The 23,994-nt window shown below is 37.0% G+C and overlaps 1 protein-coding gene across 1 annotated transcript in view; it reads left to right on the top strand.

Annotated features, from left to right (window-relative positions):
* The window catches only part of LOC145666906 (uncharacterized), a 43,132-nt gene that overhangs the window by 14,510 nt on the left and 4,628 nt on the right, over positions 1-23,994 (top strand). The window contains exon 2 of the mRNA XM_081734503.1: positions 5,970-6,431. Within this exon, the coding sequence (XP_081590629.1) occupies positions 5,970-6,431 (462 nt within the window). The remainder of the gene's footprint in view (positions 1-5,969; positions 6,432-23,994) is intronic.

The raw sequence follows: 23,994 nt of genomic DNA, 5'->3' as shown, positions 1-23,994 counted from the left end.
CTAGATTTGTTTACATGATATATAATGAAGAACATTGAGTAACCATCCAATTATGGAAGTGAGGAACATTTTAAAACATTTTTGATAAAGTACGCTGAGTTTGATAAATAATTTCTTGTTGACTTCTTAAACACTAATCAAATTGGAATAATACTACCATATATTAGCATTTCAGCCAAAAATGTTTTTCTACTAACGGCAGTTAGGAATCACCCTCTCAAAATCAAGAAAGAAAAACGGGACGAACAGCATAAACTTTTGATGTAAAAATTCGCGTACTTATTGACTACATAGAGGTGATAACGCATTTGTCAGACATGTCTTTGATGCGTTTTGCAATTCTTATAAAATGCGTGAGTAATGAAGTTCATTTATCAAACCAATTTTTACAGTAGCAGGTTTCTAAAGACAGAAGAAGATTTCCCAATTTCATCATTTTTGCAGAACTTCCCTTTCAATGACCATAAGCATAAATTATTCCAGAATATGATTTGACAAAAACGAACGCTTACGAGTTTTAATTAATTTAAAATAACTGAATGCTCGCTTACACAATAGTTAAGTAATTAAGACAGTTATCAAATATTTGTGTACAGTAAACAGTGTTTGGAAAGTGGAAACACACATGTCATACCTTAGTAGCAACGTGTAGCAACACAAGTAACTCTGCTTACACGGATGATTTTCGTTGCACATCTTATAAGACTGGTATTCTTAAAAAAAAAAAAAAAAAAAAAAAAAAAAATGCATTTCTCAGGTTCACTTTCGCCCTCCGAGGCACTACACTTAGCAGAATTGTGGCATTCTGCAACATCTACGTCGGGTTGTATGTCAGTACAGTATTCAATATTTGCTTTATCATAGTCTGACAGAGTTTTCCGGATATATATATATATATATATATATTTTTAAATTTTAGCGAAATTCAACAATTCAGATTTCAAATTTTCATGCTCAACTAAACATTTTCTGCTGTCTCGTGCAAAACACCTTCTGGAACACCCTCATTTAGTAAACCAGTAAATCGGCGAGGATAAAGACAAGAAGCATCAAACATTAATTTTTTTGTTGTTTGTAAATCTATCATTTAATCTACCCTGGATTTGTATCCCAATGCCAACTCCCCGCAATATTCGGAAATAGGTTCCTGTCAACATTCGTGCACTATTGTTAGGTATACCGAATTAGATACCCCATCTTGCTATCTCTCTCCCTCTTTATCGACTCGAACTTAAAAAAAAAAAAAAAAAAAACTATGATTGCATCAGCAATAGCCACCTCTTTCTACTCGAGTTTTGGAAACAAGTAAAAAATAAAATAAAATAAAAAAATCATGTTAAAAACTAAAGATTTACAAGAAAAGAGTAGTGTGTTTCCTTTGAGGTCCACTATTTCCCTGTACTTTATATACACGATAAAAAGAAGTTGTCCCAATCTAATGCCCTGTTAATTCCCACAGCTTTGCAATGTCTTTGTTACTCTTGGATAAGAACATGGAGAATATTCCATAGAAATCCTCCTATAGTGAAGAAACCGTTTTAGACATGGAGTTGGAAACGCAAGTAGTAGCGTTGGAAAGAACAGGGTTCACTGAGGATAGCGGTGATATTAGAGATCGGTCCCGTAGCCTAAAACCCAAGAATTCGGGCACCACATGTTTGGGCTCAGGTTCCTTCTCTTCGATATCAAATACCTTCGATATCATGTACCTTACTGACATGCAGTATCAGTATTGTCTTGTAATGTTCGGTTGAATAACATTCAGGCAGTATAATAAAAACTTACTTTTTTTTTTTTTTTTTTTTTAGCAAAAAGCGTGGAGAATACGGCATCAACATCCTTTGGGCCCGATTTCTTGGACTTCGGGCCCCAGGCCAGATTTACATCATCACCGATGTGCTAAGGGGAAACCGGCCCTTTCCAATGTACTCACTCACATCCAAAACTTCCATACTTCGTTGGTGAATAGAAGGGACCCAACCGTATAATTTCGGGGTCCGATATCTGGTAACATCAGTCCCCGAGCTCGGATTGTGACACCGCTCAGAGGATCACGACCATTCCATTCCCACCTTCCATGTCCAAGAACTACATATTTCATTGGTGAAAAATGGGACCCAAGCTCGAAACTTAAGGGCCCGATTTCTGGGCCTTCGTGCCCGTTTACTGACATCACCGCTGTGCTCAGGGGACCATTACCTATTGCCACAACTCGCGTCCAACAACTCCGTGTCTAACACTGTTTCCCTACCATAGGAGAATTAGCTCCATGCTCTTTATATGTTATCGATTGCACATCACATTACTGGATACATAAATTATGGACGAGATTACATTCTCGAGTTAATATCTTACATGTAGTTTTGAGACTATTTATTGTCTTATTGGTTTTTTAACAAACAAGGCTAGAGTTTCAACAAACAAGGCAGGGCCCACCCGGAAATTTCCAGGTATCCGGGCGGCCCAGTTCGTCTCTGTCTATATGTTTTGCAGCTTCACGCTTTGTATATGTTTACACCATGTAATATAATTAAAATAATGCACAGTCTTCTCCAATTGTGTTTTTTCTTAAATTCTTCTCATTTAATGCCCGTCCAATATTAAGACCCCTTACTATCCGATATTGGACAACCTTTTTCCGAACTAAGAAAAGTGCCATTTTGTACCAAAGTGTATGTATCTCTCTTTTAGTATTTCCTTATTGTTTCGAAACTTTCAAATTATAATCTACAAAGGTAACAGAACATTTGGAAGAGACTATATCAATGAAATATCTGTTGGTAAAGTTTTCATTCCTTTTTTTTTTTTCAAACAGTATCCGATATTCGGCATCTTTCCTATATGTATATTCGCGACTTCTCTTATTTGTCGGTTTTTTCTTCCTCTCCCTTAGAAAAAAAAAATGCGGAAGTTTCTGTCTGGGAGTCCAAAGAGTTTTCTTTTACTTGAAGGTGTGAAGCCTATTCTTTTACCATTTCTAAACTCACCTCTTAATTGACCTAGTACTATATCCCTTGGTAACCTAAAATTGTGGGTTTTGTTTCACGTGGAACCCATTAAGTAATTATTTTTCATCAGCTTCTTAAGTCTTAGCAGCGACATCTTTTCAGTAGCCTGGATTGGTTCCTTTACTAATCTACTGCTCTCCCCCCATTCCCAAACAAGGCATACATGTACCCCTGATTGGAAATAGTCCTGTTAAAATTCGATTAATCGGTTCTTCGAATATTCGTTTTTCCAATAATTGTTCAAATATTGAAAATGAATATTCAGATGTTCGAATAACAGTCAAATTATTCGAGTAATTGTTCTGTACATTTTGGGAGTTTCTAGGCCAAATATTTTATGGTATTTAAACGACTTCGAAAGTCCTGTAATGTTGAAGAAAGATTACGAAAATAGGTGATTGATTCCATTTGTTTGAAGTTGTAGTTTCTTTCCAGCGCAAAAGCTATACAGTATGAGAGTGGATCTACAAGTTAACACAAATTCGAGTCACATCACAATTTAATTCTTACAAGCTTAAAACAAACTTGGACGAAATTTAAAGATGTCCACACATAGTTATTATCCGCTTGATGACACAGCAATTGTCAGTCAGACTATTAATTACAAAAGCGTGTGTAGAGCAGTCATTCCAAGAATGTTCAAACCTGTATGACATTTTGTTGGTCTTCCTGGAATGATGACAATGCAAAATCGATCGTGCGTAACAATATAATTCTTGGAACTATTTAGCAATTGCTTAGTGGCCAGATACATTAAATGTCTGGTCTCTGAAATATCTCGTTTGAAGACACTGTGACCACTTGGATACATTATATACAGGGTGTTTCAAAACAACACGGACAACGTTTGGGGAGGTGATTCTTGACACCAAGATAAGACAAAAATGCTTCCTTTCGAAGTTATGATGACAAAAACATGAAAAAATGAACCTTAAAGGTCCATAGCTCCAAAACTATGGGACCTACCGTAGTCGGGTCAAGACTTCAATTAGGAATTAATATGTAGCCTATCCGAAAATCCTTGTTTCAGAATCCTAAGTTATTCACGCAACATTTTTTATACAGGGAGTTTGGCTACGGTCATATAATTTGAAGTACTCACCAACTACCTCTATAAAAATTGTTGCGGAAGTACTGCGGGATTTTGAAACTTGGATATTTGGATAGGGCACATATTACTTCCTAAGTGAAATCTTGACCCGATTATGGTAGGTCCCATAGTTTCGGAGCTATGGATCTTTAAAGTTCATTGTTTCATGTTTTCGGCAGCTTATAACTCCGAAAGGAAACATTTGCGCACCCACCTTGGTCTATACTTTTGTCTTATCTTGGTGTCAGGAATCACCTCACAAACGTTGTCGGTGTTGTTTTGAAACACCCTGTGTATTGTTGTATTAGGGCCTTCCACACAGCAGTCGCATCTGATCTGTAAGAATCAAATGTAGGCCTAATACGTTTGCCATCCATCTTCCGTATATGCTTCTGATTGTGTGGTCCACCCATCTCTTCTATGCTTCTTCGCAGCTTTCATCATAAATCCATTTCCTTTTCGATCATATCACGAACAGTTATTCATAACGTACCTACCTCTAATGTTCCTTGCATGATTTTTAACCTTTGGATTCTTTACAGTCTAGTTATCACGTCCGTACAGAAGCACTGGTAGACTGTACTGATTATATTTTTTACTTTTAAGGCTGCGCAATTTCGTATTTAGGTATACTGGGATTTTATTTCGCATAATTGACCTACGATTATAATGGATTGCAGTTTTAATTTGTAGGCTCCTTAAATATTATTGATACCATAAAGTTTGTGCTCCATAAAGTATGCGAAGGTGCAATATTCCAACTACAAATAAAACATGTAGCTGAATGACAAACATTCTGTGAGCAAAACTTCAATAGGAGGAAAACTCATATACGTGGTAGCACATCAGCTACCTAGTATCATTATTTCTAAAACAAGAGTCTGCTGAAATTTATTAAGATGGTTTCCCAATTGCTTCATGATGCTGAATCAACACAGGAAAATCTGAGGTATCAGTGGGAATGGAATCCAAGATCCAAAGTGCGAAATCAAGGAGGGACTCCCCTAATTTCCCCATTACTGAAGATTTTGACAAAGAAATTTCTTCTTCTAAACTATCTGAAAGGATGGAAGAAAGTTGTAATTTTGTAATCTCTTACCCTCACAGAAGAACGTTTGTGATATTATCCACATTATTTATCGGAAGATGCAAGCCATAACTTTTCCGCAGTAGTCCAATAGTCCAATAAGTCCAATACATTATGAGAGAAAAAAAAAAGTAAGTGAGAAAAGTATTCAATATTCTCTCTTACCCTTTTCTGTAAATGTCTTTGGACAGCCCAGTGGGAAAGTGATGGCTTGCCTCTATCGATATAAGTATCAGTCGTGGATAACATAAAATGTTCCTCAATACGGAAATTATAATCATTTGTTAGTCTAATCCTTAGTACGACGCTAATCACACATAAAAGCGTTTATGAATATGATCATTTGTGTTTTATGTTCTAACGCAACATCGAAGTTATGAAGGACGAAACCTACTATTAATATGGACTCAAAATACCACGACTGGGGCTTGAATCCGGGTGCACTGACCATCAGTATAGGCCGTTCCCCAAAGGGAGCAGGATTGAAGGATCCTGCTTAACTATTATAGTTCATTTGGTGCTATATCGTTATTAAATAGCTTACTTCGGAATATCTTCAGTTTGTTCTTATTGAGAATATTTAGAAGCAGCAGGAGAAGAAAATAAGGACGTAGTGAAGACCCTTATATTCAGTCCGTCAAATCCATATAGTTATACAATTCTGTTCTCAAATATCTCAATCAAAATATTTAAGTATGTAGCTTTATGTCATACGTATTCTTAATAATATATATCTAAATTGAATTTTTAAATATTTTTAAAACATTTTTTCTTCTGTTTCTAGCTGTACTGTTATGTAAAATATGCTCGCTTCAAAGTGAAGAGGAAAACTTCAATTCAAATCGACGCATAAATGCCGTATCAGCTTCAGATCCAAGAGTTGCAGACACAGGCAATGAGGGAATAGATAGAAGCAGACGTCAATGGTTACCACCTCCTTTCCCTGCTTTTGACATGGGGTTTCCTTTCCCATTTTGGGGCCAAGATGATGGAAGGCAATTTGATGGTTTTCCTGAGGAACAAGGACCTGGTTTTCTTGAGGATAACATACTGTTCTCAGGACAAAGACCTACTCGACCACAGACTACTCAGCGACCACCAACAATTAGGCCTAGGCCTACATCCGTCCAAGGAAATGCTGGTTGCAGCTGTCCATCAACTAATGAATACAATCCAGTTTGTGGATCTAATAGTCAGACCTACAGTAACCCTGGAAAGCTCAAATGTGCTCAGCGGTGTGGTCAAAGTAAGTATTAACAATTTATAAATAGAATATGTAGATATAAGGTAGAACATTTATCTTGATATGCTCTTGTAATTTTTAAGCTAATAGGCAAAAAGCACTGAAATTTCATACCATGCAAATATCGTCAGGGAACATTGCTTAGCATACTCTGTAATACCAACAGATTAGCAGTTTTGCCAACCTAACAAATTTACATTTTCTCAAATGATAATATGTCAAGTTATTCTATGTTTCATGAGCTTCTTCCAGGGGTCAGCGGTTAGTGTACGTACCTTTGGCGTGGGAGAACCGGGTTCAGGCCAACCGGGTTTCGCGGGGGGTCTACGGGGACCGGGCTCCCCTAAATTTTTATTTCTCCCCTAGAATTTTCATGATGGGCTTGCAAATGAACTATAATCTGGTGATGAAGTATAATATGGTTGGATCGGGCAACTTCTAACTTCTACCGTCCCCGTGCATTTTTGGGCTGGCTACTGGCCTGACAGGGTTTGATTCCCAGCGGGAATTCATCTGGTTCGAATTCCACCTTAATCAGGAGGTTCCGTCTCATATAGCCTCGCTGCTGAAAGGGACGTTAAAATCAACTCAACTATGTTTCAAATATACACGTTAAGCGAAAAATTATAATAGGCTTGTTATTCAGTATTGCAAACTAAGGATACTGCAGTTTCATAAACACTGCAAATTGTGGAGGCCTCCATAGCAGTAGCAGCACAAATGAAACGGAATGGGTAATGGGCATCCAAAATACTTTAGTGTCTAACACTATGTCCAAGATATGGCGGATTTAGAATTAATTGTAGCAAAGATTCAGGGAGTAAAAGTTTGACTTTTTACCAAAACCTTTCCTTCGAATAACTGCTTAGTTAACTATCAGTAGGTGGGCGGCACCTGACGCACCCTACCCTAAAAATCGCCTTTTTTTCAGGGCCTCCTGATAGCAAGGACTCAATTTTCCTGTGTCGCACGATATGTTATGCACCACGTACCCTCCATCTACGGAAAATCGAACACTCCGAAAACTGGTTCTCTTTTACGACCCCTTTTTAGGGGTGTATTCGTTCTCCTTTATGACCACTTTTTTCAACCCCTATTTTAACATACCAGAAATTACACAGAGACTACGAACACAACTATGTAACATAGCAGAGCTGATAAAAGAGTGTGGCTTATTTTCCAACCACCATATAACTTAGCAGAGAATACATAAGATTATGAACACATAGCAGAGAAAAATGGGGGTGTATTCGTTCTCTTTTACGGCTAGTTTTTAACCCCTATTTTAACATAGCAGAGCTAATTAAAACTATAAACACATATTTCAACCCCTATGTAACAGCAGAAATTACATAAGACTACGAACACGTAGAAGAGCTAATAAGAGTTTGGCTTATTTTTCCACCCGTATTTTAACATAGCAAAAATGACATAAGACTATGAGCACAAAGACTACGAACGAATATTTTAGCAGCGCTCCTATGTAACATAGCAAAGACTACTAACGTAACAGAGAATAATGGGGGTGTATTCGTTCTCTTTTATGACCAGTTTCTTCAACCCCCTATTTTAATATAGTAGAAATTACTTAAGACAATGAACACATAATCCAATCAGAAATTACACAGAGACTACGAACACCTATTTTCGCAACCCCCTATGTATAAAAGAGTATGGCATATTTTAACCACTATTTAACATAACACAAATTACATAACTAGCACTTCAATGAGACTACGAGCGCTGCTAAAATATGCGTTCGTAGTCTCTGTGCTCATAAAATTATGTCATTTTTGATATGTTAAAATAGGGTGGAAAAATAAGCCAAACTCTTATTAGCTCTTCTACGTGTTCGTAGTCTTATGTAATTTCTGCTGTTACATAGGGGTTGAAATATGTGTTTATAGTTTTTATTAGCTCTGCTATGTTAAAATAGGGGTTAAAAACTAGCCGTAAAAGAGAATGAATACACCCCCATTTTTCTCTGCTATGTGTTCATAGTCTTATGTATTATCTGCTATGTTATATGGTGGTTGGAAAATAAGCCACACTCTTTTATCAGCTCTGCTATGTTACATAGTTGTGTTTGTAGTCTCTGTGTAATTTCTGGTATGTTAAAATAGGGGTTGAAAAAAGTGGTCATAAAGGAGAACGAATACACCCCTAAAAAGGGGTCGTAAAAGAGAACCAGTTTTCGGGGTGTTCGATTTTACATAGGTAGACCGTACGGAGAGTATAACGTATCATGCGACACTGGAAAATTGATTCCTTGCTATCAGGAGGCCCTGAAAAAAGGCGATTTTTAGGGTAGTGTGCGTCAGGTGCCGCGCACCTACTACTATCTCATCCAATTGCATAGATGGCTTTCAATAGATGTGAATATCATAACACCGTTTTAAGCAATTTGATACCTCAGACCTTTCTCGAGATATGGAAAATACTGGTAAAGTTTGTAACTGCTTAAAACTATGTAATTCCGAGGATTTGCTATAATTATACCTAACAAAAAGTAGTGTTTAATGTTATAGAAAGAAGATAAATCAAATAATGTTTTAAGAAGTTCCCACAAATATGCCATTTTGAGCAATATATCAAATTTAATCATTTTTTATATGTTTGGAATGGCTTGAGATATCAAATTTGGTGTAAATGCCACTATGATCTTTATGTCAATTGAAACTAAATTGATACTTATCTAAACGCTTTCTCGAAATAAGGTCGTTTAAAAATGTCACATTATCAATTCCTTGTAAGTTTGTTTCTACTTGTTCGATATATGTCATATGATAACCATAGTATTCAACACTAATAAGGTATTTTGCATGTTTGTTACGCCGTCCGTCTCATTTGCATAATTAACGGGTCGCGGTGGCGCAGTGGTAGAGCGTTCATCTCTGGTCCATGGGGTCCCTGGTTCTATCTCATCTCGCGCCAAGTGAACTTTGTGGTGTACAAACACCGTGTGCGTGGGTTTCCTCGGGGTTCTCCCGTTTCCTCCCACTTTTTTCATTCCACCATTTGATTCATTTATCATCATCACCGTCTATGTTAGCCTAGCCGGCATAAGCGTGGAAAATAACTCAAAGATTTCATTTTCTTTTACATAATTGATACTGTATAACGCTACAAAATTGAGTTATTTTTTGATGTTTGTGGTAATGTAGCGTCCTTAGCCGAAAAATTAGCTCAATTAAATAATATTAAATGGTGTCCCAAACAACCTCAAACTTTTAATGTATTTACAGTATACGGGATGGTTAATTGGCATACTTTAGTGTCTAATACTATGACCATGATATGGCGGATTTAGAATAAATTTTAACAAAGATTCAAGGGAGTTAAAGTTTGATTTTTTTCGAGAACCTTTATTTCGAATAATTGCTTATGTAGCTATCTCACCCAATTGCATAGATGACTTTCAAAGGTATGTACCTTGTGTGTTTGGAACGGCTAGAAGTAGTGACAACATATCTTGGATAGAGGAAATGGAGGTAGGACTACAGTATCATCATGGCGGCCATCTTGGATTCAGGTTCAAAATTGTTAGTAGGAAAAAGGTCACATGACACTCGCTTCGGGGTAGCTTTTCACCACACACATTTGATTTCTTTCCCAAATCATCTTTAATAATTTAGTAGCCATAACCATCATAATATCTGTTTATTAACTTACAATTGTCTTTTCAATCTCACAAGATATCTTTGCCTCATATTATATACTGCAAATACATTTACAACTTGGGGTCGCTTCGGGCACCATGAAAGTCAAAAAATAAGGACCACTCCTCTAATATATTGGTGTAGTAAAAAGTAATCCATTATTTTGCCAATAGATGGCTTCAGTGATCTGTATCTCGCGTTGTATAAGTCCAATCGGGTTCAACGAGATGACGTTCAAACGATGAGATTGCGTACTACAAACATTGTTCAGATAGTTGTGATGAGTTGACTCAGTGTTGTGTGAGCGCGAGTCAAAATGGACACTAGCAAACAGAAAATACGCTATATTTTACAGTTTTCTTCGATAAAGGCGAAAACGCAAGCCAGGCGGCTGCAAATGTGAATAGTGTTTATGGTCCTGATACTGTAACAGCCAATCACGCGCAATTTTGGTTTCGTCAATTCCGTTCCGGTAATTTTGACGTCAAAGATGCATCACGCACTGGAAGGCCAAGTGTCGAAAATGTCGATAAAATCATGGACATTGCCGCGACCGACCGTGATGTAAGCATTGTGTCGATTGCCCAAGAGCTAAACATTGCACAAAAAACTGTGTGGAACCATTTGCATAAGGCTGGATACAAAAAGAAGCTTGATGTATGGGTGCCACACGAGTTAACGCAAAAAAAAAAAAAAACTCATGGACCGAATTTCCATCAGCGAATCGCTGCTGAAACGCAACAAAATCGACCCATTTCTGAAGCGGTTGGTGACTGGCGATAAAAAGTGGATCACTTACGACAACGTCACGCGAAAACGGTCGTGGTCGAAGCGCGGTGAGCCTGTGCAAACGGTGCCCAAGCCAGGATTGACGGCCAGGAAGGTTTTGCTGTGTGTTTGGTGGGATTGGTAGGGAATTATCTACTATGAGCTGCTCCCCTACGGCCAAACCCTTAACTCGGAACTGTACTGTCAACAATTGGACCGTTTGAAGGCAGCAATAGCCCAGAAGCGGCCAGCTTTGGCCAATAGGAGAGGCATTTTGTTCCACCAGTACAACGGCAGGCCACACACATTGATAGTGACTCGCCAGAAGCTCCGGGAGCTTGGTTGGGAGGTTCTTATACATCCGCCTTATAGTCCGGACCTGGCACCATCTGTTCCTGTCCATGGCGAACACGTTTGCTGGTGAAAAAAATCGCTTCAAGAGAGGCTTGTGAAAATCGACTGTCTCAATTTTTTGCCATTAGAGACAAGGGCTTCTATGAGAGAGGCACCATGATATTACCTTCCAAATGGCAACACGTTATCGAACAAAACGGCGCATATGTGACCTAAATCGGATCATTCTAACTATGGTAAGTCAAGCCTTCATTGTTATGCCAAAATAATGGATTCCCAGACAACACGTACGTGTACGACACATGTGCACTCTCCATGCATAAGCCGTACATTTGCACATGTGCATTTGTGTGGATGATGAACACATACATAACCCGTGCTTAAGCCGTACACGTGAATTTGCGTGGATGAAGCACACATACATAACCCGTGTATGTGCACATGTGCATTTACGTGGATTATGCACACGTACATAACCAGTGATTAAGTCGTGCATGTGCACATGTGCATTTGCATGGATAAAGTACACATTTACATAGCCCGTGCCTAAGCCGTTATATACACATGTGCATTTGCGTGGATGAAGCACAAGTACAGAACCCGTGCTTAAAGCCGCTATGTGCACATGTGCATTTGCATGGATGAAGTACACTTTTATATAACCTGTGCTGTAGCCGTTATATACACATGTGTATTTGTGTGGATGCAGCGCACGCACGTAACCCGTGCTTAAGCCGTTATGTACACATGTGCATTTGCGTGGATGCAGCGCACGTACGGAACCCGTCCTTAAGCCGTTATGTGCATATGTGCATTTGCATGGATGAAGCACATATTTATATAACCCGTGCTTAAGCCGTTATGTACACATGTGCATTTGCATGGATGCAGCGCACGTACGTAACCCGTGCTTAAGCCGTTATGTGCACATATGCATTTGCATGGATGAAGCACACATTTATATAATACGTGCTGTAGCCCTTATGTACACATGTGCTTTTGCGTGGATGCAGCGTATGTGCATAACCCATGCTTGAGCAGTGGATGTGCACATGTGCATTTGCGTGGATGAAGCACATTTAAATTACCGGTGCTTAAGCCGTTGTGTGCACATGGGTATTTGCACGGCTACTGCACGTGTGTATGAGACGTCCATAATACCGTGCAAGTGTATACTTTTACTTTCATTCTTTTACTCTCATTTTCATCAACAGAAAGTAACCTCCATTTTTGGTAGGTGTCGTTTTTCCTCCAGGCGATGTTATAGAGACTTTTCGACGAATAACAGCTGAATTATTGTAAAAACTCCATAACGTCCACTGAGCTAGGATACAATATCAACAGGTGGCAGCATTGTACTGATGTAACTACTGTCAGACAGTTCGTAGGTTTACAAAATTATTTTCGCGACCGATTACAGTAGAATATGTTGCGTTATTTGTTACTAGGCAAACATGTCAAAGATACTACCTAAAGCTTTGCTCGTTGCAAATAATAAACTCCAAAACTAAAATTCTCACTGACAATTATTAGTTACTTCTTATACACTTTGAAGGTGATGTCTTTTGCAGTTATAGATTGTGTTACTGCGTAAAACACCAAATATATAAACTTTTTTTCGTTGCATCTCGAATTTGCTTTTACATCACCTCTGTACTACGAGGAAATCACCTGTGCACTACATGTAAGTCATCTGGGTACTGTTTCAAATCACCTCTATCGTACATGTAAATCATCTGGGTACTGCGTGTAAATCACCTGTGTGTTACGTGTAAATCATCTCTGTCCTACATGTAAATCATCTGGGTACTGCGAGTAAATCACCTGTGTGCTACGTGTAAATCACCTCTGTCCTACCTGTAAATACCTGGGTACTGCGTGTAAATCACCTGTGTGTTACGTGTAAATCATCTCTGTCCTACATGTAAATCACCTGGGAACTGCGTGTAAATCACCTGTGTGTTACGTGTAAATCATCTCCTACATGTAAATCACCTGGTTACTGCGTGTAAATCATCTGTGTGCTACATGTAAATCACCTATGTGCTACGTGTAAATCACCGCTGTCCTACATGTAAATCACCTGTGAACTAGATGTAAATCGAATACGTGCTACCTGTAAATCACCTGCGCGGTAGGTGTAAATCACTTGTGCAGGACGTGTACGTTGCACATGTTCTGTGCACGTGAAGATGTTGAATAGGACCTGGCATGTATATGTGCATCACATGTACAGGCGTGCATTTATACAGATGATGCACATGTTGCATCCGTGCAATTGTACATGTACTATACGGATACTGTACGTGCATTGTGCTGTCTGGGATTACTTTTTACTACGATATAATGGAATAAGATTGTAATAATTATCGAGGCATTTCTCTTCTGTCAACATCTTATAAATCTTCTCAAACGTTTTATTAGCAAGATTGATCAAATACGCAGATGAAATTATTGGAAATTTTCAGTTCGGATTTTGACGAAATCGATCAACTATCGACCAGATATTTACCATTCGACAAATACTTGTAAAGATATTGGGAATACAATACCCTGGTACATCAATTTATTGATTTTAGAAAGGCCTACGACTCGATAAGGAAGGAAACATTGTACAACATTCTTACAGAATTGGAATACTTAAAAAACTTAGATTAATTAAGATATGTTTACATGAATCCCAAAGTAAAATCCAAGTAGGAAAATTCTTGTCCACAAGCTTTCATATCGGGAATGGCTTGAAACAAGGAGATGTGTTGTCCCATTATTATTTCAACTTTGTTCTGGAGTACGCTATAAAGAAAAGTCAAAAATAGCAACCAAGGCTTAGAACTGAATGGTATTCGCCAAGTTATGGAGTATGATTATGTAAATCTGATAGGAGATGATAGAATAGAAAGAAATGCAGAAGCCTTATTAAACGATTGCAGGGACATGGGTTTAGAAATAAATGCGGAGGAAACTAAATACATGGCAATTCGCCGGGATCGTAGTAGTAGTCCCCCCGTTATATTGAGCCGAGTCAGCAAAAATTTTAGTGACGTCATAGGTCAAAGGTCAATGACCTTGGCCCGGGGTCAATGACCTAGGGGTACCTAGGACCACCCCCTCTAAATTTTGGCAGGGGTACCTTGGCCCACCCCCTAAATTTTGGCAGGGGTACCTAGGACCACCACCCTTAAATTTTGGAAATTGCCAAATCTAAAAATTGGGTATGGTAGCCTAGGACCATAGTATGTACCTCTATTAGTATTGGGTGTCTATGTCGTTCCCTTTCATGGGTAAAAAATTGCCAAAAATTCAAATTTCGGGGGTTTTTGACCTAATTTATCCCCTTTGATGAGGTGCTATTACCCTATATAGTTATATGGGCGTATACAGGGGTCCATTACCTTTCATAACATATGGGTATATTAATGCACCCGTTGAAAAATTTGGGAGGGGTACCTTGGCCCACCCCTTAAATTTTGGAAATTGCCCAATTTCAACATGCGGTATCATAGTACAGGACCCTAATATGTATCATGATAAATTTGGGTGGTCTACCTCGTTTCCTTCTAGGGGTACAAAATTGCCAAAAATATAAACGTAAGCAATACGTTGTACCACGTGTTTGGTTTTTCGACCTAATTTATCTCCTTGGATGAGGTCCTATTACCTTATATGATTATATGGTCATGTATAGGGGTCCATTACCTATCATAAGACATGGGTATATTAATGCACCCCTTGAAAAATTTGGGAGGGGTACCTTGGCCCACCCCTTAAATTTTGGAAATTGACCAATTTCAACATTGGGTATTATAGTATAGGACCCTAATATGCATTATGATAAATTTGGGTGGTCCACCTCATTCCCTTCTAGGGGTACAAAATTGCCAAAATATAAACGTAAGCAATACGTTATACCACGTGTTTGGTTTTCGGCCTAATTTATGTGCTTGGATGAGGTCCTATTACCTTATATAGTTATATGATCATGTATAGGGGTTTATTACCTATCATAAGACATAGGTACATTTGTGCACCCCCGGGAGGGGTACAATGGTCCACCCCTTAAATTTTGGAAATTGACCAATTTAAACATTTGGTATTATAGTACAAGACCCTAATATGTATTATGATAAATTTGGGTGGTCCACCTCGTTCCCTTCTAGGGGTACAAAATTGCCAAAAATATAAACGTAAGCAATACGTTATACCACGTGTTTGGTTTTTGGTCGATTTTATTCCCTTTGATGAGGTGTTATTACCTTATATGTTTACATGAGCGTATACAGGAGTCTATTACCTTTCATAAGACATGGGTATATTGATGCACCCCTTTAAATTTTTGGGAGGGGTACCTTGGCCCAACCCTTTAATTTTGGAAATTGCTTAATTTCAACATGTGGTGTCATAGTACTGGATACTAATATGTATCATGATAAATTTGGGTGGTCCACCTCGTTCCCTTTTAGGGGTACCAAATTGCCAAAATATAAACGTAAGCAATACGTTATACCACGTGTTTGATTTTTGACCTAATTTATCTCCTTGATGAGGTCCTATTACATCATATAGTTATATGGTCATGTATAGGGGTCCATTCCCTATCATAAGACATAGGTACATTGATGCACCCCGGGAGGGGTACAATGGCCCACCCCTTTAATTTGGAAATTGCTCAATTAAACATTTGGTATTACAGTATAAGACCCTAATATGGATCACTATAAATTTGGGTGGTCCACCTCGTTCCCTTTTAGGGGTACAAAATTGACAAAATATAAACGTTGTACCACGTGTTTGGTTTTTGACCTAATTTATTCCTTTGGATGAGGTCCTATTACCTTATATGGTTATATGGTCATGTATATGGGTCCTCGCTATCATAGTACATGACCTCAATATGTATCATGATAAATTTGGGTGGTCCATCTTGTTCCCTTTCATGGGTAAAAATTGCTAAAATATAAACATAAGCAATATGTTGCACCATGTGTTTGGTTTTTGGCCCAATTTCTTCCCTTTGATGAGGTTTTATTACCTTATATGGTTATATGGTCATGTATATAGGTTCATTTCCTATCATAAGATATGGGTACATTGATGCATCCTTTAAAAATTTGGGAGGGGTATCTTGGCTCATCCACTCGGTTTTAGAAATTGTTTAATATAAGCATTTGGTATCATAGTACAGGTCTCCAATATGTACCACTATAAATTTGGATGGTCCACATCGTTCCCTTTTCATAGGTAAAGAACTACCAAAAATCAAATTTCGGAGGTTATTGACCCTATTTAGCACATTATATGGGTATGTACAGAGGTTTATTACCTTTATATGTTTATGTTCCCTTTTAAATTTTGGGAATTATCAAATAACAAAATTCGGTAAACGTTTTCTAGGACCCGTTGGTATTCCTCTTATGGCCAAATATTCAAAATTTAAAGGTTATTGACCGGCTTTATTATTGAATAAGTACAGGATTTATTACTTTTTTCATAAGACACAGGTGTATTTGTGTACCAATCTTAAATTTTGGAAGGGGTACATTTCTTATTGTCGTATCAATAATTGGTAATTGTTCATTGGGTAAATCATTACGATCACGTGATCGGTTATTGACCTATGATGGAATTAGGAGTCCAGGACATTGGTACATTGAAACTTTGTAGGATAATTTGAGAATGCGTCATTGGTTTTGATTATTCCCGCCAAATATAAACGTAAGCAAGACGTTGTACCACGTGATTGTTCTTGATGAGGTAGTGTACAGGGATTCATTTCCTTTGTTGTGGTACTTCTTAAGTTTGAGTACACACACACACTTCTAGAAAACAGTTGGTTCTACTCAGGTAAACATTTGATGGACATTATTGACCTTATTGAACATATTAACTCTAAGACTTAGGTATATCAAGAGAAGTATTCTTTAAATTTGGGAATGGTGATAAACAGAATTTTAACATAAGGTGCGAAATTTGAAACAATACATTGAACTTTAGTCACAGCTCATAGTCTAAGATCATTGGTGGTGATTGATTTGAAATCTGATAGCTAACCTTATTGAATCTTATGATTCATAGACGAAAGGCAATACATGCTACAACACTGACAAAGTTATTGTTAATGCAATTTGATTGGATGATCACTATCTTTCCTGCAATCTGATTGGTTGATCACTATCTTTCGTGCAATCTGATTGGTTGATGATTTTCAAATCTTTGCTGTATTCAGTTTTAAGTTTTGTTTAACATTTAAAAATCTTGGTTTCGTTCAACATTTTGCACTCACTGATAAATATGATCAAAACCGTTTATTTGTTAATCGAATAGTTAAAACCGGATAAAGTTTGACGGTTAACCGTGAAACGTAAAATTTTTTTAGTTTGAAATTTTTTTGCTTGAAATTTTTTGTTTGAAACTTTTCGTTTGAAATTTTTGTTTGAAAAAATTTTTGTTTGAAAATTTTGTTTGAAATTTTTTTGTTCGTAAATTTTTGTTTCAAAATTTTTTTTGTTTAAAATTTTTTCGTTTGAAATTTTTCGTTTCCAAAATTTTTTTCTGTTTAAAAAATTTTTTTCGTTTTAAAATTTTGTTTGAAATTTTTTTTTGAAATTTTTGTTTGACATTTTAAAAGTTTGTGCACTCATTAGTAAAGAACTGGAACTGTTTAGAACTAAAACCTCTGGCAACATTGTGGTGCACGTCAGAACATGATCATGCAACGTCATCAGTTTTGCATCATATATAAGTATCGTTCGAGTTAGTATTCATGATAACGTCATCATGGCTACTTGTCTGCAGTTTCTAAACACGCGTGATGTGATGAAATCATTTACCAAGATTACTGATTTACAACAGAATGTACCTTATAGAATCTTAGCTAGCCAAATGATCCCTACAAAGTTTGGATTAAGAATCGTAGTGAAGCTTGAAAATGATAAGAATATAATTTTACCAGCAAGATATTTACCCATGGAAGCATCAAAACAAGAAGAACTGCTGCGTTTCTTAAATACTGGATCTGTATCTTTATGTTACAAAGGATTCTTGGGTCGAAGTCATCAACTTGAATTTAGTACACAGCCAGATTCGTCAGCAAATCATGAATTCAAATGTCAGCACATTTCTTTCCAATGACGTCAGCTGTAGTTGTATGAATTTGGTTGGTCGGCATGACGTCAGCAACTGTGATGAAATCATGAATTCAAACGTCAGCACATTCCTTACCAATGACGTCAGCAATAACTATAAACCAGCAAATACAGTGTCATCCCACGAAATCATTTGAGCAAGTGCTTTTCAGGAGGAAAGATGTGTACTTCTAACGATAAAGAATTCATCTTCGCAAGCTATTATCCAATAAATATATTTCAAACAAAACATGTGATGATTGGTATCAGTGCTAGAACATTTGAACCTGTGATTCGATTGGGCAAAGCAGAACAATTTGGTGTACAACTGACCTGTGAAGAATGGCAAATATTATGTTCACGAATCGACCAAATGAACGATTATTTTCATGATGAGCTAAATGTGACCATAGTCAAATCATTAGGCTCAAATCATGAAGTGGTGCTGCGTACAGTCCTCGAAGAGAAGATGGTGCTGTTACGTAAGAAGAGTACATTTCATGTCCCTCGCAATATGGTGTATCTAACGGAAACAGAATGGAACAAATTCATCAGCGTATTTCAGTGCGCGAAACATGCAGTGGAAGTGTGCAACAAAACTAGTATATTCCTGAAAAAGTACTATTTTGAAAAATGTGTTATGCATATTGTACAACATGTATCTAGATATTGTGATGGTTGTCAACATCGTTCGTGGGTGCATAACTGTATTGATAAACAGTTTATTTGTGATCAAATGGACATTGAGTTTCCACCAATTGATATTGCATTAGACCTTAAAAGACTTCAATTGGAATTAAAATTATATGCTAAAGACAAACTAGTGCAAGAAGTTCAAAATACATTGTATCGACAATATCCAGAACCACTATCTGGTATGGATGTATGTGGAGTGTAATAAAATGATCCATTTCAATGAATTGTGTTTTTTCATTTCAAGTACAACCCCAGGTTCTGACGTGTACTATTGCACCACAATGTTGTCAAAGGTTTTTGTTCTAAACAGTTCCAGTTCTTTACTAATAAGTGCACAAACTTTTAAAAATGTCAACTCAAACTTTGAAAACAAAAATTTAGAACAAAAATCTTTGAAACAAAATTTTGAAACGAAAAAAAAATTCAAACAAAAAATTTCAAACGAAAAAAATTCAAACAAAATTTTGAAGCGAAATAATTTCAAACAAAATTTTGAAACAAAAAATTTCAAACAAAAAATTTGGAAACGAAAAATTTTAAACAAAATTTTCGAACAAAAATTTTTCAAACAAAAATTTCAAACGAAAAGTTTCAAACAAAATTTTGAAACAAAATTTTCAAACAAAAATTTCGAAACAAAAAATTTTAAACAAAAAATTTGGAAACGAAAAAATGTCAAACCAAAGTTTCAAACAAAAAAATTTAAAAACTTTTTAAATGTTAAAACAAAACTTAAAACTGAATACAGCAAAGATTTGAAAATCATCAACCAATCAGATTGCACGAAAGATAGTGATCAACCAATCAGATTGCAGGAAAGATAGTGATCATCCAATCAAATTGCATACACAATAACTTTGCTAGTGTCAGATTACATCACCTTATGATTAAATTTTAAACTGTTGTAGCATGTATTGCCTTTCGTCTATGAGTCATAAGATTCAATAAGGTTAGCTATCAGATTTCAAATCAATCACCACCAATGATCTTAGACTATGAGCTGTGACTAAAGTTCAATGTATTGTTTCAAATTTCGCACCTTATGTTAAAATTCTGTTTATCACCATTCCCAAATTTAAAGAATACTTCTCTTGATATACCTAAGTCTTAGAGTTAATATGTTCAATAAGGTCAATAATGTCCGTCAATTGTTTACCTGAGTAGAACCAACTGTTTTCTAGAAGTGTGTGTGTGTACTCAAACTTAAGAAGTACCACAACAAAGGAAATGAATCCCTGTACACTACCTCATCAAGGACAATCACGTGGTACAACGTCTTGCTTACGTTTATATTTGGCGGGAATAATCAAAACCAATGACGCATTCTCAAATTATCCTACAAAGTTTCAATGTACCAATGTCCTGGACTCCTAATTCCATCATAGGTCAATAACCGATCACGTGATCGTAATGATTTACCCAATGAACAATTACCAATTATTGATACGACAATAAGAAATGTACCCCTTCCAAAATTTAAGATTGGTACACAAATACACCTGTGTCTTATGAAAAAAGTAATAAATCCTGTACTTATTCAATAATAAAGCCGGTCAATAACCTTTAAATTTTGAATATTTGGCCATAAGAGGAATACCAACGGGTCCTAGAAAACGTTTACCGAATTTTGTTATTTGATAATTCCCAAAATTTAAAAGGGAACATAAACATATAAAGGTAATAAACCTCTGTACATACCCATATAATGTGCTAAATAGGGTCAATAACCTCCGAAATTTGATTTTTGGTAGTTCTTTACCTATGAAAAGGGAACGATGTGGACCATCCAAATTTATAGTGGTACATATTGGAGACCTGTACTATGATACCAAATGCTTATATTAAACAATTTCTAAAACCGAGTGGATGAGCCAAGATACCCCTCCCAAATTTTTAAAGGATGCATCAATGTACCCATATCTTATGATAGGAAATGAACCTATATACATGACCATATAACCATATAAGGTAATAAAACCTCATCAAAGGGAAGAAATTGGGCCAAAAACCAAACACATGGTACAACATATTGCTTATGTTTATATTTTAGCAATTTTTACCCATGAAAGGGAACAAGATGGACCACCCAAATTTATCATGATACATATTGAGGTCATGTACTATGATAGCGAGGACCCATATACATGACCATATAACCATATAAGGTAATAGGACCTCATCCAAAGGAATAAATTAGGTCAAAAACCAAACACGTGGTACAACGTTTATATTTTGTCAATTTTGTACCCCTAAAAGGGAACGAGGTGGACCACCCAAATTTATAGTGATCCATATTAGGGTCTTATACTGTAATACCAAATGTTTAATTGAGCAATTTCCAAATTAAAGGGGTGGGCCATTGTACCCCTCCCGGGGTGCATCAATGTACCTATGTCTTATGATAGGGAATGGACCCCTATACATGACCATATAACTATATGATGTAATAGGACCTCATCAAGGAGATAAATTAGGTCAAAAATCAAACACGTGGTATAACGTATTGCTTACGTTTATATTTTGGCAATTTGGTACCCCTAAAAGGGAACGAGGTGGACCACCCAAATTTATCATGATACATATTAGTATCCAGTACTATGACACCACATGTTGAAATTAAGCAATTTCCAAAATTAAAGGGTTGGGCCAAGGTACCCCTCCCAAAAATTTAAAGGGGTGCATCAATATACCCATGTCTTATGAAAGGTAATAGACTCCTGTATACGCTCATGTAAACATATAAGGTAATAACACCTCATCAAAGGGAATAAAATCGACCAAAAACCAAACACGTGGTATAACGTATTGCTTACGTTTATATTTTTGGCAATTTTGTACCCCTAGAAGGGAACGAGGTGGACCACCCAAATTTATCATAATACATATTAGGGTCTTGTACTATAATACCAAATGTTTAAATTGGTCAATTTCCAAAATTTAAGGGGTGGACCATTGTACCCCTCCCGGGGGTGCACAAATGTACCTATGTCTTATGATAGGTAATAAACCCCTATACATGATCATATAACTATATAAGGTAATAGGACCTCATCCAAGCACATAAATTAGGCCGAAAACCAAACACGTGGTATAACGTATTGCTTACGTTTATATTTTGGCAATTTTGTACCCCTAGAAGGGAATGAGGTGGACCACCCAAATTTATCATAATGCATATTAGGGTCCTATACTATAATACCTAATGTTGAAATTGGTCAATTTCCAAAATTTAAGGGGTGGGCCAAGGTACCCCTCCCAAATTTTTCAAGGGGTGCATTAATATACCCATGTCTTATGATAGGTAATGGACCCCTATACATGACCATATAATCATATAAGGTAATAGGACCTCATCCAAGGAGATAAATTAGGTCGAAAAACCAAACACGTGGTACAACGTATTGCTTACGTTTATATTTTTGGCAATTTTGTACCCCTAGAAGGAAACGAGGTAGACCACCCAAATTTATCATGATACATATTAGGGTCCTGTACTATGATACCGCATGTTGAAATTGGGCAATTTCCAAAATTTAAGGGGTGGGCCAAGGTACCCCTCCCAAATTTTTCAACGGGTGCATTAATATACCCATATGTTATGAAAGGTAATGGACCCCTGTATACGCCCATATAACTATATAGGGTAATAGCACCTCATCAAAGGGGATAAATTAGGTCAAAAACCCCCGAAATTTGAATTTTTGGCAATTTTTTACCCATGAAAGGGAACGACATAGACACCCAATACTAATAGAGGTACATACTATGGTCCTAGGCTACCATACCCAATTTTTAGATTTGGCAATTTCCAAAATTTAAGGGTGGTGGTCCTAGGTACCCCTGCCAAAATTTAGGGGGTGGGCCAAGGTACCCCTGCCAAAATTTAGAGGGGGTGGTCCTAGGTACCCCTAGGTCATTGACCCCGGGCCAAGGTCATTGACCTTTGACCTATGACGTCACTAAAATTTTTGCTGACTCGGCTCAATATAACGGGGGGACTACTACTATCGTAATAATGTAAATTATGGATATGTCAAAATACCAAATAGGATTAATATTAATAGGCCAAAATCATATCCACGAAGAAGTTAAATGTCGATTTAAAGCAGGGAATCCGTGTTATTATTCGGTTCAAAATCTTTTATCGTAGCGAATTCTGTTGAGAAATTTTAAGTTTAAAATATATAAAATGATAATCAAGCCTGTTGTGCTGTATGATTGCGAAACGTGGTCGCTTACTCTGAGGGAAGAACGTAGACTGAAAGTAATTGAAAATAAAATCTTGAGACGAATATTCAGACCAACAAATTTTTAGGCAGGTGCAGATAAGAAAAATAAGTTATGTGAACATATCTGCAGAAATTATTGTTTTCTGAGGTGTTGAGGTTTTTGACAAACCAGCTACATGATGTACTAAGCAGGACAAACAAGCTACTGTATGCACCTACGGGATTAAGCTTTCGAAAGAAGTATATCGTATTTCCACACAAATTGAGCACATGCGTAGAACCATGTTAAAGTGATGTCAAGATTTTTCTAGTTCGGGAAAAGGATTGACATAATCCTAAGCAATGGTCTCTCGTAATTAAATGGTCGTTAGAGTTCTCGCCTTTGGTGTGGGACACGATGGCCCTTGTACCAACCAACTAATGCATGTGCTATGGTCAGTTCTGTAGTCCTAAAATTTTCAGAGGGTATACGCTGTTTGTGATCATCTATGATTGTCACAAAAAACATAAAGGATACATTACCAAGGGCACCCAACAGGGAGGCAAGGTGGGGCGCTCTCTCCCCCCTAGAGGAAATTGTATTTCAGAATATCGAAAATCCAATAGAATTTTTACATTAGTTACAGCAAAATTTGAAACTATTTTTGAAACGTCGCTTATGCTCCCCCCCCCCCCTTGCAAACCACAACATGGGTGCCTTTGTACATTACCGTTTTATAGTCTAAAAGCATTTCATGCT

This window comes from Thermobia domestica, chromosome 1, assembly GCF_964235325.1.
Source record: "Thermobia domestica chromosome 1, izTheDome1.hap1.1, whole genome shotgun sequence".
Taxonomy (NCBI): domain Eukaryota; kingdom Metazoa; phylum Arthropoda; class Insecta; order Zygentoma; family Lepismatidae; genus Thermobia; species Thermobia domestica.
This window is presented reverse-complemented; position numbering and strand designations above follow the sequence as displayed.